General features: G+C 51.1%; 1 protein-coding gene across 1 annotated transcript; it reads right to left on the bottom strand.

The window, feature by feature from the left end:
* Nucleotides 1–4,883: 4,883 nt before the first annotated feature.
* DLX1 (distal-less homeobox 1) lies at nt 4,884–9,865 on the bottom strand. The gene is made up of 3 exons (XM_083413602.1): nt 8,844–9,865; nt 7,770–7,969; nt 4,884–6,108 (listed from the first exon to the last, which is right to left on the bottom strand). The coding sequence occupies exons 1-3, from the start codon at nt 9,154–9,156 to the stop codon at nt 5,854–5,856; spliced, it is 768 nt and encodes a 255-aa protein (XP_083269728.1). The 5' UTR covers nt 9,157–9,865; the 3' UTR covers nt 4,884–5,853.
* Nucleotides 9,866–13,782: the final 3,917 nt, after the last annotated feature.

Genomic DNA, 13,782 nt, shown 5'->3' with positions numbered 1-13,782 from the left:
CAATTTGCTGCGCTCCACTCTGCAGAGCAGAGAATGGAGCGGGGAAAGGATGGCAGCTCTCTCGCACCTATTTTATTTCTTTCTGTCTCACTCTCTCTCTCTCTCTCCTCCCTTCTTCTTCTTCCCCATTCTCAATGCACAGCAAATTTGGCTTTCAGTGCGTTATCTCTTTTGTTAATGCAAAAAGATTCCCTGGGCGAAAAAATTGCTCATAATTACCAGAGAGATGGGGAAACTGCATTAGAATAAATAAACCTGAAATTACTGTAATTATGTTGTGTTTGATGGGCTCGGCTTGTAATCAAGAAGAGAATACAGTGAAATGATGCTGACCCTCTTGGGTTTTGCAGCTGTACGCGCACTTTGGGGTCTTTTTTAGCTGGGGGGGGAGAGGGGGGGAAAAGTCATTTTGATTATCATTAAGCTGCGTGTAACCTATTGCAGAAGTGTTGGGAAATGAGGGGCTGGCGCTTCCTTTCCTCAACCCCCACCCCACCCCAAAATGGGGAAAATGCATATCCCTAAATTGCACATTTTGTAATTCATTTTTATATTTTATATTTTTTGCCATGGGCAGATTTTTCCGGGAGGGTTCTGTGTTTGCAGAGAGAGAGAGAGAACGGTGGGGAAGGCGTAATATTCGAAATCAGTTTTTAATCATTGTAATGAGGTATTGTTTCAATAGAAGCCCTTTCGGATGATTCAGAATTTAATTAATATCCTCATTACGAACATCTTCGAATCAGATATTTGATGAACTGCTTGTCAGTAACAAGGCAGAATTAATTAGGTCTGTGGTGAGATTAACATTTGCAAATGTACAGTTATAATAGGCGCTAACTCGAGCCCGCCTTCGTTGGGAGAAAACTAATAATTTCTCCATTTGGACGGTTTAGCAAGACCTTGATTGAATTAAGGGGAGCCGCAGCATCGGAGAGCAACCCAGCCAGAAGTTTGCTTGACCATCGCGGTTGGATTTCGGTTTTGTTTTCCGAATCATTCGCTCTCGCGTTCAGACAGGGGCCTCTGGATTCGGCGTCAGGCTTTCTCCGGGAGGGGAAGTGGAGGGGCGCGCGCAAAGCGGCCACCACCGGCTTCGGCATGTGTGGTTCAAGCGTCTCTGCTAACCACCGGGTGGCGGCCAGATTTTGTCTTCGGGGGGATCTAGGAAACCAGTCAATGAGGTTTCAGGAAGCCCCTGCGGGCAGCTTCTCTGTTTCTTCCCCGGGGAATTCGGCGGGTTGGGATTCTCCCACGGCCTGGCTTGTCTCTCTCTCCTCCAAGCTGCTTCAGTTCCTTCTGCTGCCTTCCCACCCCCGTCCGTCCACCCCACCCCACCCCACATACACACACACAATCACACACCGCACTATGGTGCCTTATCTCCCTCCCGCTTTCCATCTCTCTTCCAAGTACATTAGCCAGAGAGGGCCGCATCATTTGATCACTCATCGCCCAGAATTGAAAAATGGGTGCGTGTCAAAACAAAAATCGATACAATTTATCATTCGCTTCCTCCTCCAGCAGCCTCCCGGAAACCTACTCCCCCACCCCCGCAACACCCACCCACTTTCGCCTCCTCCTCTCCCCACCCACTCACCCCATAGGGAACTTGCAAGCGGATGGAGGAAAGGGTGGGGGGGAGCGAAAGAGAGAAGGAACTGTCTCGGAAATACAGAGCAAAGATGATCTTGCCAAGGCAGCGGGAAAGCCCTGGCTCTGGGATCTGGGTCCTGATCCCAGCGTTGATCTATCTAGTTTTAATCTTTCTTTTTGCCTGCTTTCCTCCGCCCGCTTGGTAGGACATACTGAACTTTGCCGGCGGAGTTTGCCCGAGTGACGCATCTCACTTGCCATTTGCCCCGAGGTACGAAACTACGGCAGGCCCCACGTGCCGCTCCGCAAACTCCTCTTTAGTTCCCTGCAATGGGGAAATAGGCTCTGGGGTGATGAATCTGAAGGCTGATGTGGGTTGGTTGTTTATTCATTTTTAATCATAACTAAGCGGAGGGTGTGGGGTGGGCGGGGGTCGAGGCATAATGCATCCTGCAGAGACTTCGGTGGTGTGCCTCAGAAATATCTCTTGAATTTTGTCTTGTCCTGATGAGCTTAGAAGGAACCAACACACACACACAGAGCTGTTCTTCTCCAAAAGCGGTGGCGCTTTGATCTTCCAAAACCATGCGCAAGGCGCAAAAGCATGAGCAAGGCGCCCAAAGTTTCCTAAGCCATCCCCTCCCCTGATCTCTCACACACACAGAGACCACCCATAGAGAAAGACAGTAAAACAACCCCCCAAACGGTGACCCACCGCTTTCCTCAATCCCTCGCCTTCCTCGCTGCCCTCCACCGCAAACTCAGTTTTCTTTTCTTGCACAGGCGCATTTGCAATGGCGAAACTAGGCTTTCTGTTACCCAGGTCAAAGACCCAGTTTGGCACCCCGCGTGCATGCTTGCCTACATACACACACATGTGCGATGCCCATAGAAATCTTTCTCTCCCCGCCCCGCCCCCAATCTCCTTTCTTCCAGGTTCTCCTTCCCTTCCCAAGAACTGCTGGCCAAACAGATGCGCGTCCCCGAGGGGAAGGCTCCGCTGGAGCCGGTCCCAGCCTCCCGGATGCTTAATAGAGAGAGGCGGCATCGTGTTTTAGGGCTGGAAACGCGTGTAGCTGCCAATTTCCTCCGCTGAAAAGTTTGAGCTTGACGAAACCGTGCAGGAGGTAGCGACAAGTGGCGGCGCGTCTTTGGGTTTGTTTGGGCGGGGAGGAATAAAAAAGGAGAGCTAAAACTTAGGGCAGCAAGAGGGGGCGGAAAGCTGCACCACGCACACATACACATACACACACACACACACACACACACACGTATGCTCCAAGCTGTCCCGAGCCATACGCTATAATAATACTAATACTAATAATAATAATAATAATGCGCTATTTGCGGTGGTAAACATCAGGATCTCTCTTCCTTTTGTAATCCCGCAGGACCTCAGATCCTAGACCTCGGTGCCTCTGAAACCAGCGGCAAGCCCGTATTTTTTTTGCCCATTCCACCCCCCCTCCACCCCAGTTCCTCTTGCTTTGCTCTAAGAAGGCAACCGCAAACCTTTTCCCTAGCTAGCACCTGTTCTTCCTCCTGAACCAAGACCTACCGCAAGCGCGCACTCACTACACCCCCCTCCCCGCCCCCGTAAAAGAAAAGGCGATCGGGTAGGATGGAATTAAACATAGCACCTTGCCTGGAAAGCTGCCTCTCCATATTTCAGCCCTTAGTTCGCTGGAGAGTTATTTATGAAAGCAACCATAAATTCAGGATCGTAGTGGGAGTTAGGGAACAAGCAAAGGAAAAGCGTTGTAGTAGATCGCAGCCCAGATTAGGTCTGGGCTTCTTACCCCATGCGCACACATGCACGCGCACTGCTGCGCTGCGTCGCCCCTGCGCCCTGCGTTTCCATTTGCGAGAGAGCCTCCCTTAATGCCCTGCAGAAGATCCGGCCCGGGCTTCTCACTTCAGAACTGAGCGTTTCCGTCGCGCATTTAAGGTGGTTTGTTTCCATCCGACCACCGTAGCGCATCCGGAATGGATACAGGAACCAGAATCCTGAGCGCACAACTCACCCTTGATTTCATTCCACACACTCACAATGATGCCTCGTTAGGGACTGAGCATTAAAGATCGTGCGGTTTCTTCCTTTTAACCCTTGCGCGCATCATAACAAGCCAAGTTACAAATGATTCTCTCCACCGCAGGTCACGTTTCCAATCAGTCAACTGCCTTTTTCTTCGTTTTTTCACGACTACGGATAGGATGACCTAAAGTCCCCGTGTCCCTTCATACTCTGCCCCCGGCAGGAAACATGGCACTGGCTCCCCCCCCCCTTCCAAAACATAATTTCACACTATCAAAAGAAACTTTTCATTATATTATGTGTGCAAATATTTTTAGGGCAGAGCCAGGACGGGGGCTGAATCAGGGCGGCGTTGGGTGGGCTTGTGTGTGTGTGTGTTTTCATCCTTTTTTCTTGTTTGTTCCCCCACCCCATATGAAAAAATGAAATAAGTTAATATCCTCAATGCAAAACTAAACATTGACATTTTAAACCACTAAAGCAACAGCGCGGAATCCCAAGGCTAGTATCGCATCTTCCGACATACAGCGCTAGAGAGGGTGGATTGGTTTGGTTTTTTGTCCACAGGCAAAATCTCCAAAAATCTCAGCTTTCACAAAGCATCATATATTGTAGCCACGCCCGGTTTAAATAAAAAAAAAATATATGCGGGGTGGGTGGGAGAAAGAACCCAAAACAATAAAAAAGCTAGTTTTTGTGCAACGTGTTCACGGGACAATATTATTATTATTATTATTTTTTTAAATGTATAGCGACCAAATGTTGCACTTGAAAATAGGCGCAGGGAGATTTCACACTGATAATTCCGTGGCGTTAAGAAATTGAGATTTAAAGCTGCGAAGCCCAATTGGCCTCTAGTCCGAATGGCTCATTAAAGGGAGCTGCCTGTATATTGGCACGGTTACTGTACTTTGCTAAAAGCAAAGAAAACAACGCCTTGGCCTGACTCTGCTTCCAAAGCAAACTACCTTGATTTATTTTCCCCCACCCTTCTTTTTTTTTTAATTCTCTCTCTCTCAGTTATAATTAACGTGAGATGTGCGCCAAGCGGGTGGGGGAATAGATCTCTCCATAAATGCATTCGGTGTGAAACCCGAATGCTCCGGTTCCGGTCTGCCCCACACCTTCCCGAAACAGAAAAGCGAATGCACACAGATTAAAATTAAAATTAAATTTAGCGCCTGAGCATCTCCTCCCTTGTATGTGTGCGAGGTCTTCGACTTTGAAACAAACAGCATGAAAACAACGTCACTTCTGCAAACCAGATCTGCCCGTAAGTTTATTATTATTATTTTTTATAGAAAAATGCTTAGGACTCTCATAGTGGTAGATTTCAAAGTCAATAAATAATAATAATTTAAACAACAACAAAAAAAAATCCCCCCCCCCCTTTCCCCTTCGACAGAAGAGAAAAAAATATACACCAAGGACTAACAACAAACATTGTGGGAGGTGGCGGGGGGAAGGGAAAGAAAAGAAGGAAGGAAAGAGAAAGAAAGAAAGAAAGAAAGAAAGAAAGAAAGAAAGAAAGAAAGAAAGAAAGAAAGACGACTTGTGTTCCGTGTTTCGGAGACCAGAGGACTAGAGATGAAGGGAATGACCTACATTTCATTAGAACAGACACGAGAGACAGACAAGAAAGAGGACATAGATTCCTCCCCGCCCCTCTTCCTGGTACAAACAGATTATTCTTCTCATCTTTTTTTTCCTGATTGTCCAACTAAGCCGAGGGTTTTTCCGGCGCTGCTGGCAGGCTGTTGTCCGGCTGCTCTCGGGCCGATCCGTGGCTGCCGCGTCAGCTGTCTGCATTGGGAACCAGCCCCGCGTCGCATCTGTGCCTGCCTCGCCCGGCAGCTCAGCAGCGGCTGCGCCCAGGAGGACTTTCCCAAAGACTGTCCGCGCGTGGCGCGTCCTTTTTTCCTTTTTTTTTTGGCTGGCGCCTCTTCCCACGTCGCCTTTTCTCAGGCTCCTTGGGCCGTGCGTGCGCGCTTTCCCCAAACTAACAACAGTGTTCGAGCGCGCATGTTTGTGTGGGGAGTTTAGTAATTTTTTCCCTCTTTTTTCTTTTACGTATTCTGGTTGATGCCGATGGGGAGATCGGCTTGTTGGTTCAACTTTTTCTTTCTTTCTTATTATTTATTTAAAAAATAAAAAAATAAAATAAAACCAAAAAACGAACGAAAGACCAAACCCGAAAGAAAACCCCCCTCCAAAAACCCCAATCACATCAGCTGAGACTGCTGCATAGTTTCCTGGTGGGCCGTAGGGTACCAAGACGTGTAGCTGGGGATGTAAGTGGCCGGGGTCCCAGTGGAGCTCTTACCCGACGTCGAGGTGGTGTTCCAAACTGGGGGCACTGGGGGGGAACTGGCAGACAGGGACCTGCCGTTGGCCAGTGCGCTGCTTTCCAAAGCGGCCCCTCCTTGCTTCATCAGTTTCTTGAATTTGGAGCGCTTGTTTTGGAACCAGATCTTGACCTGTCCCCAAAGGGGTGGGGAGAGAGAGAGAAACGAAAATTGAAGACGCCAGCAGAGAAGACAAGCCAGACACAATCCGGGAGGCAACAGGAAAAAGGGCACCCAGTGGCCAAGAGGGTCTCTGTCCGGAGAAATACGGTACCAGGCCCAAGGCCCAAGGCAACGCTTGGCTGTGATTCCCCTACCCCTAGGGAGGGACGCTTGACTGATACCAACGCGCGTCTTTCGCTCGGGGGACCAAATTTCCGGAAATGGAGGCGCACTACTAACTTCTCCCCTTCCTTTAGCGGAGCGGCCCTCCAAAACCACACTCCCCGCACTAGGTCATCTGTAAACAAAACAAATCAAAAATAGCTGCCCCAAAACAAATGCGTAAATGCACCACCAGCGAAGTGTGTGGGTCATTCGAAGAGCCACAAGGACAGTTAAAAAAAATAAAAATTATATGCTTGGATTGAGAGCAGGAAGGCCTGTTAGTTTCCATCTGAGGCAGCATCGGAGTTTTTTTTGTTTTTGTTTTTTAAAGGCCTAGGAATCCTAAAGACAATCCCAACTACTGTTACTGAAATCACGCCGCCATCCTAAATTAAAGTTCCTGCGCCACAAGGAAGGTGGGACGGCCTTGCTCCAAGAGAAGCAAGTTTCAGGAGGGCGATACATCACAGAGGCAAAAGGCCTCGGATCTCCCGGGTTCCAAAGCCCACGAGGGACCCAAGTCTAGACAAATGAAATATTTTATTTGGAGCAACTTAAACAAAAAGAATAAGAAAAATCGCATTTTGCAACGGGGATCAGTCTATTTGGGTAACAAGTACACACACACACACACACCCTGTACATCTTTCTCAGATAGACAAAGGTGAAGATTTGATGGTGGTTGAGAAGGTTGAGGGCGCGCGCCTTTGTATGTGATTCGAGGGAGAGAGGAGCCTTCTTTTAACCCAAACCAAATAGGATCCTCCAAGACTTGAAAGATGGACAATTAAACCGCTGGAGGAGATGGTGAGATCCTTCAGAAATGGAGATCTAAATACCTACATCTTCAAGACATCACCTGGGCATGTTTGTTTGTTTGTTTGTTTGTTTGTTTATTGGAGGGAGGGAGGGGAATTAGTTCCACTGGGTTCAGGAAGACCGAGTAAGCCAGGCATAGGATAAGGGCAGCTATTATTACTGGGGACACCATTCTCCCCAGAATTGCCCTTAAAAACGGGCCTGCCACTCTCCAGTGCCCCTCCTTGGAATTTTAACGCGGGGGTTGGAAAGATAGATAGATAAAGAAAGAGAGAGAGATCGACCGACTTTTTTTATGGCAAGCTCTTGAAGAAACATCAATAAGATTGGGGGTTTCCTAAATCTTAAGCGCGCTTGGGAAGGTAGGGGAGAGAACATGGTCGTGGTGGTGGGGCAGCTGTGGAGCAGAAGGAGGTCTTTTTCGACTGATGCTTCGGAGGGCTGTCTGCCCCACCACCACCAGCAGCAGCCCCACCACCTACCCCGCCCAGCTTCCCCCGGGATCTTGCCTCTTGGGCCTCGGGAGGGATGGCGAGCCGAGAGGGCCGCGGGCAGGCGAGGCCGCCAGGAAGTTGCTCGGGGCGCAGGGATGGGGTTGAGCGGGCGAAGGATGCTCTGGGGATGCAGGTGCTGCTGGCGCTGCCTACCTGGGTCTGGGTGAGTCCCAAGGAGGCGGCCAGCTCGGCTCTCTCGGGCAAAGCCAGGTACTGAGTCTGCTGGAACCGCCGGTTCAAAGCCTGCAGCTGCAAACTGGAGTAAATAGTCCGGGGCTTTCGAATTTTCTTCCCTTTGCCGTTGAAGCGCACTTCTCCGCCTTCCACCACGGTGCTTTTCTCCGTCTCGGCCCCTGCAAGAAGCAAGAAAGCGGGCCAGTGAGGGACTGGATGACTGGATGGATGGATGAGCAATGACCAGCGATGCTGATGGTGCTGATGAGAAGGCAATCCTAACAAGGGCCCCAAATTTTCCTCCCAACAAATCCGTTGGCCTTGGAGGTGCCCCAGGAGCAGCCGTGTCAAGCAACCCTCCTTCACCTCCTCCTCCTTTTCCTCGCCACTCTCAAGGAGCCCCGGAGCCCGGTGGCTGCCTCTTCCTCTTCCTCCTCCTCCTCCTCTTCTTCCTCTGCTGCTGCTGCTCGGCAACTCCAGAGAGGCTGCTGAGTCCCGGAGGCTCGGTCGCCGGAGAAGAAAGAAAGTTTGCTATTTTTACAGGCGGCGGCACTTTAGGTTTAATTACCCTTAATTGCATACATTGTTTATAGCGCTACGCAATAAATAATTGCCGAGCCTAATAGGCGCACATCTGGGGGGGGGGGGGTGGAGAGAGGGAGAGAGAGGGAGAGAGAGAATGAGGAGAGGAGAGAAGGAATTTCTTTCTGGGTTTTGCCAGCCGGGCACGGGGCGGCTTTGTGTGCAAACTCCAGAGATCTTGGAGGTTTGGCTGGAGGAATTTGCTTGCTCTCTTGAGGACTGGGAAGGAGGAGGAGGGGGGTGTAGCTTGATAGCATTATTATTATTATTATTATTATTATTATTATTATTATTATGTTTTGCTTCCTTCGAGATTCCTTCCCCCCCTTTCAGATCTTGTTCTTTTCTGGGGGGGTGTCGTTTGGTGCTTCCCAGAGCCCCCCTCCCTCTCCCCCTCCCCCCCCGTTTCCTCCCCCTTTCTCCCCACAGAACCCAGCCAGCTCCCCTCCCCTCCCCTCTGCAGGCACGTACCTGTCTCCTCTAACCGGGTCTGAGCCAAGCTGGTGCTGTTGGGGTAGGACTGCACTGAGCTCATGTAAGGATTGGCCGCGTGGCTGCTGACCGAGTTGACATAGGGGTAGCCCAGCGGTCTGGAGAAGGACGAAGCTGCGCTGTAGGAGCTGTCCGGCTGCGAGTGGCCGGCCGAGTGTAAACAGTGCATGGAATAGTGTCCGTGAGACATGGGCGACGGCGGCATTTGCTGCCCGGGCGGCCCAAACTCCATAAAGACCGCCTTGCCGGAGACAGGGCTATTGAGGCTCTCTGGCATGGTAGTCATGGTCATTGCGCGCCGCTGCCTTGGGTGCCTCTCTCTCTTTCTCTCCCTGGCGATCTCTCTCTGTCTCTCTCTCTCTCTCTTCCTCCAGCCTGCCTTTTTGGGGGGTCTCTCTCTCTCTCCCTTTCTCCCCCTCTCTCTCTCTTTCCTCTTTCTCTTTCTCTCTCTCTCTCAGGACCCAATTTAAGAGGCCCGGGGCTTTTCACTTTCCATTCATAAGAAAATGGAGTTTGTCTCTTTGAAAAAGTCTAAGGCATGATGCTTGGAGATCTACACAAACTCGCCTAAAAGCTTTGACTCAGCCAAAAGCGATGAATATGCATGAGCTCGCCGAGCTGATTGGCCCGCCGCCTGGCAGGATCGCGCGCGATTGGCCGGAGACGCTTTTCGGGGGCTCGCCTGCTGGACCCGAGCGAGCGAGCGAGAGAGAGAGAGAGAGACGCGAAGGAAAGAGAGAAGCAGCAAAAGGAAGGAAGGAGAGGAGGCAGAGACGACGGCGCCGAGCTGGACGGGGCCAGCGCGAGGGGGGCAGCCCAGAGACCCCTCCCTGGCCCCCAGGGGAGGAAGGAGGGGCGCAAAAACCCCTCCTATGAAGAGGGAAAGATACCAGGCTCCAGGACCCCTCTGACGTCTCCAAACGATTTTGCTATCTACTACCTCTAGCAGCGCCACCAACCTGATGTCAGAACATCAGATGGATTGAGAGAGAGGAAGGGCTCTCTCTCTCTCTCTCTCTCTCTCTCTCTCAGACCCCCTCCTACCCTTGCAGATCCCCCCCTCGGAGGGGGTCTCTCACAGAGAGATGGGAGCAGATCCTCCAGCTTCTTCAGATATTATACAGTGGTACCTCGGTTTACAGACGCTTCAGGCTACATATGCTTCAGGTTACAGACTCCGCTAACCCAGAAATAGTACCTCGGGTTAAGAACTTTGCTTCAGGATGAGAACAGAAATCGTGCTCCGGCGGCGCAGGAGCAGTGGGAGGCCCCAATAGCTAAAGTGGTGCTTCAGGTTAAGAACAGTTTCAGGTTAAGAACGGACCTCCAGAACGAATTCAGTTCTTAACCCGAGGTACCACTGTATTAGGACCAGTAACTGGGACACGAGCTGCGTGCGTGCGTGTCCAGAAATGGTTGGCACCGCCTGAAGCCCACCATGCCTCGCTGCTTATAAAGAAAACAGCAACTGCCACCAGCCTGTCTCTGCAAAGTTGTTGTGGTGTATAGTCAGGTGTGTGCATTTGGGGCTGGGACCTTCCACGGAGGGTGCATCTGATCAATTTCGCACGTGTTAGGGGATCCATTGTGTAACAGCTCTCCCTCGTCCCCCCAAAAGGGGCAGCTGATATCGTTGCCCTACTCAATACAAAGGCTTTGTGGCTTATCTTAAGGAAAGGGGGGGGGGGGGAGGAGAGATCTTCACAGTCGCCTTCTGCGGCAAAGAAGATACCCCGCAGGACGGGGATGCAGGAGATCTCAGAAGAAGCTGCTTTTCACAGCTTTACCTCGGAACCTTCGGGGTTGCCTTGGGGCTGTCATTTATGTTTTTGGTTTGGTCAGCTGAAAAAGTGTGCCGACTTTAGCGCGAACACAGAACTCTTCGTCAGGCAGCAGGGAAAGCAAACGCAGTGTTGGCTGCTGAGCCAAGACTGGTGAGAAAATGCCTTTTGCTGTCTTGAGACCCCCGTTAAAAACAAACAAAGAAACAATAATAACCTAACGGGAATCCCTTACCCCTCAGTTCCCTTCTACCACTTTTGGTCACCACAATCAGGATTTCAGTGTTTGGGGTGAAGGAAGGGTTCTCAATTTTTCATCCTCAGCGAGCAGGAGGTCCACCATGAGAAGTACTTTCCGGTTTACATTTCTGAAGTCAAACTTTGACGAAGAGTTCTGTGTCATTGGGAAGCCGGCTTTTCCTCTAACAACAGGCCTGCTCAGCTTGGAATGGGGAAATAAATCAGCGGCTTCCTTTCCAGGGCAGATAGCCAAAGGCCAGCTGTTTTGTGCTTCCGGGGGCGCAGGGTGGGGGTGGGGGAGCTCAACGAGCAGTGGCGTAGCGTGGGGGGTGCAGGGGGGCCTGCTGCACCGGGCGCAACATCTGGGGGTTAGGGTTAGGGGGCGCAAATCCACGGGTTAGGGGGCGCAAATTACTTGCCTTGCCCCGGGTGCTGACAACCCACGCTACGCCACTGTCAACAAGGGTAATACTCCTCCCCGATCTACACACCAAGCCACCCAGAGACTGAAGCGACCTGCATGTTGGCCTGATCCCGTTCCCATAATAAGTCGAAGCCGGATCCCCGCCTGCTCTGCGCCTCTTCCCACTTGGCCAAATTCTCTCTGACCAACCAGAACCAAAGTGTTGACTGTCGGGGGTGCTGGGGGTGGCGATAGTGTGGGGGGCGCTTCAGAGCCGCTGCCAGGCAAAAAGGCCTTCTGGGCTGAATCCCAACTGACTTTTCGTCGTCTAAATAATTAGAAAGCGCCTGCTAATTATTTCTCTCCCCGCGCGGGACCCAGGAGCCGCTCGGCGGCGGGGGTGGAGGGATGATGATCTTGAGGAAAGTTCACACGTGCAGCAGTATTAGTTACTGATTCCTTTGATTAAATGCTAGTCTCAAGTGCTCTGATCCACAGCTGAAGGCGGCCCTATTAGCATAACACTGATGTTTAATTTTCATACGCGTAATTAGCCATCTATTTAACACTCATCGCGGCGCGCGGCGCCTTTGCAGTCTAAAACAGCCTGGGGGTGAGGAAGAGATCGAGATCTATATATCCCTCTATCTATATATCCATCTATATATAAAAACCCCACCCCCACGCTTTGGCCTGAGCTGAACTTCTCCTTCTCCCTCACCCTCCTCCGCCCCTCGACAGCGGTCACACCTTGCTCCGTCAACGAGCCCACTCTATGCAATCAAGCGCGCATTTTTGGCACAGGGAGAACACCAATACAAAATGAACATTCCGCACAAATTACATTGCTGATGGCGTTACAGATATTAGTGGGGAGGCCTCCCCTCCCCACGGGCGCGCTTGCTCGCTCGCTCTGTGGCTCACTCCTTTCCCAGAGCCTGAGAGCAGCTTGCTCGCTGGCTGGCTGGCTGGCTGGCTGGAGGAAGAGTGAGATGGTTAGAAGGAAGCAGAACAACTGAGACCTAAGTGAACGCCGTGCTCCAAATCCAAATAACACTGAGGCTGAAATCCCTTGGGGGAGTGTCTGAGCCAAACTGGAAGGGATCCACCCAGCCTGCCTCCGTTCAGCAGATCACCTTCTTCGGCGGGTCAGGGAATTGAGAGACTTCTCTGTCCACAAAACTCCCACCCCACCCCGGCGGTGAAAAGCCCGTCTAAGCTGCCGAAAGAAGTAGAGTTGCGCCTTCTCCATCATCCACGGTTCTCTCCAGCAGCAGGAGAAGAAGCAGCGAAGCAGCTGCGCACCTGAGGAAGACCCAGCCGCCGCCTTCTCCCCGAGGAGCCCCGAGCTGTAAGTGGACCGGCCGGGGAGGCTGGAGGTGGAGATGGAGGAGGAGGAGGAGGAGGAGGAGGAGGAGGAGGAGGAAGAAGAAGAGGAGGGTAGGGAGACTTTGGTCGGATTCCTCGCCCTAGACAACAACCGCGCGCGCTCAAGTTAGCTGAAGTTTCCCCAAACTGCCCAGAACTGGGGAAGAGAAAGTTGGGAGGCTAAGCTGAACACATTTTCTGTGGGTGGGGTGGACATCTGGGAAGGTGGACATCTGGGGAAAGGAGGAGGAGCAGCAGCAGCAGCAGCCTGGAGTCCAGACTCTTCTTTAGGGGGGGGGCGCGAGGGGAGACGGGTGGCAGAAATCTGCAATCAGCTGCGGACTGTCCCCATCTCCGCAGCACCTCGCGAATAATCCGGATTGATTTTCTGGCCATTGGGCGAAGGATCCCAGCAGGACCTAACGCTCAAGTGTCCTCGTAGCTGTACCAAGTGGGGATGTTTACATTGGGTGGGTGTGTTTGTTATCCCCCTTCCCCCAAGAAACACACTCTCTCCCTCCCCCCCTCCCATGTCCCCTTAATGGAAGATTTCTGGGTTAAACCTCAAGCGCCTTAGTTTAGCCATCTTCTGACCAAAGGCGACCCACTAATAAACATACACACAAGAGAAGGGGCATAGTGACCCCCCCGTGCGCGCGCGCGTGTGACTTGTATCGAGCTTTCTGCTACTTGAGAAATTGCATACAGAGAAATCCCAGTCGTTATCCTAACCAAACTTTCCTTTGAAGTACAGGTGAAACTCGAAAAATTAGAATATCGTGGAAAAGTTCGTTTATTTCAGTAATTCAGCTTAAAAGGTGAAACTAATATATGAGATAGACTCATGACATGCAAAGCGAGATATGTCAAGCCTTTATTTGTTATAATTGTGATGATTATGGCGTACAGCTGATGAAAACCCCAAATTAACAATCTCAGAAAATTTGAATATTGTGAAAAGGTGCAGTAGCTATTCAATCCATAACACCTGCAATGGATTCCTGAGCCTTTAAATGGTCTCTCAGTCTGGTTCAGTAGGAACCACAATCATGGGGAAGGCTGCTGACCTGACAGTTGTGCAGAAAGCCATCATTGAGACCCTCCATAAGGAGAGAAAGCCTCAAAA

Source organism: Podarcis tiliguerta (assembly GCF_965153285.1).
Source record: "Podarcis tiliguerta genome assembly, chromosome: 1".
Lineage (NCBI taxonomy): Eukaryota > Metazoa > Chordata > Lepidosauria > Squamata > Lacertidae > Podarcis > Podarcis tiliguerta.
Note: the sequence above shows the minus strand (reverse complement) of the source record. Positions and strands in the feature narration are given on the sequence as shown.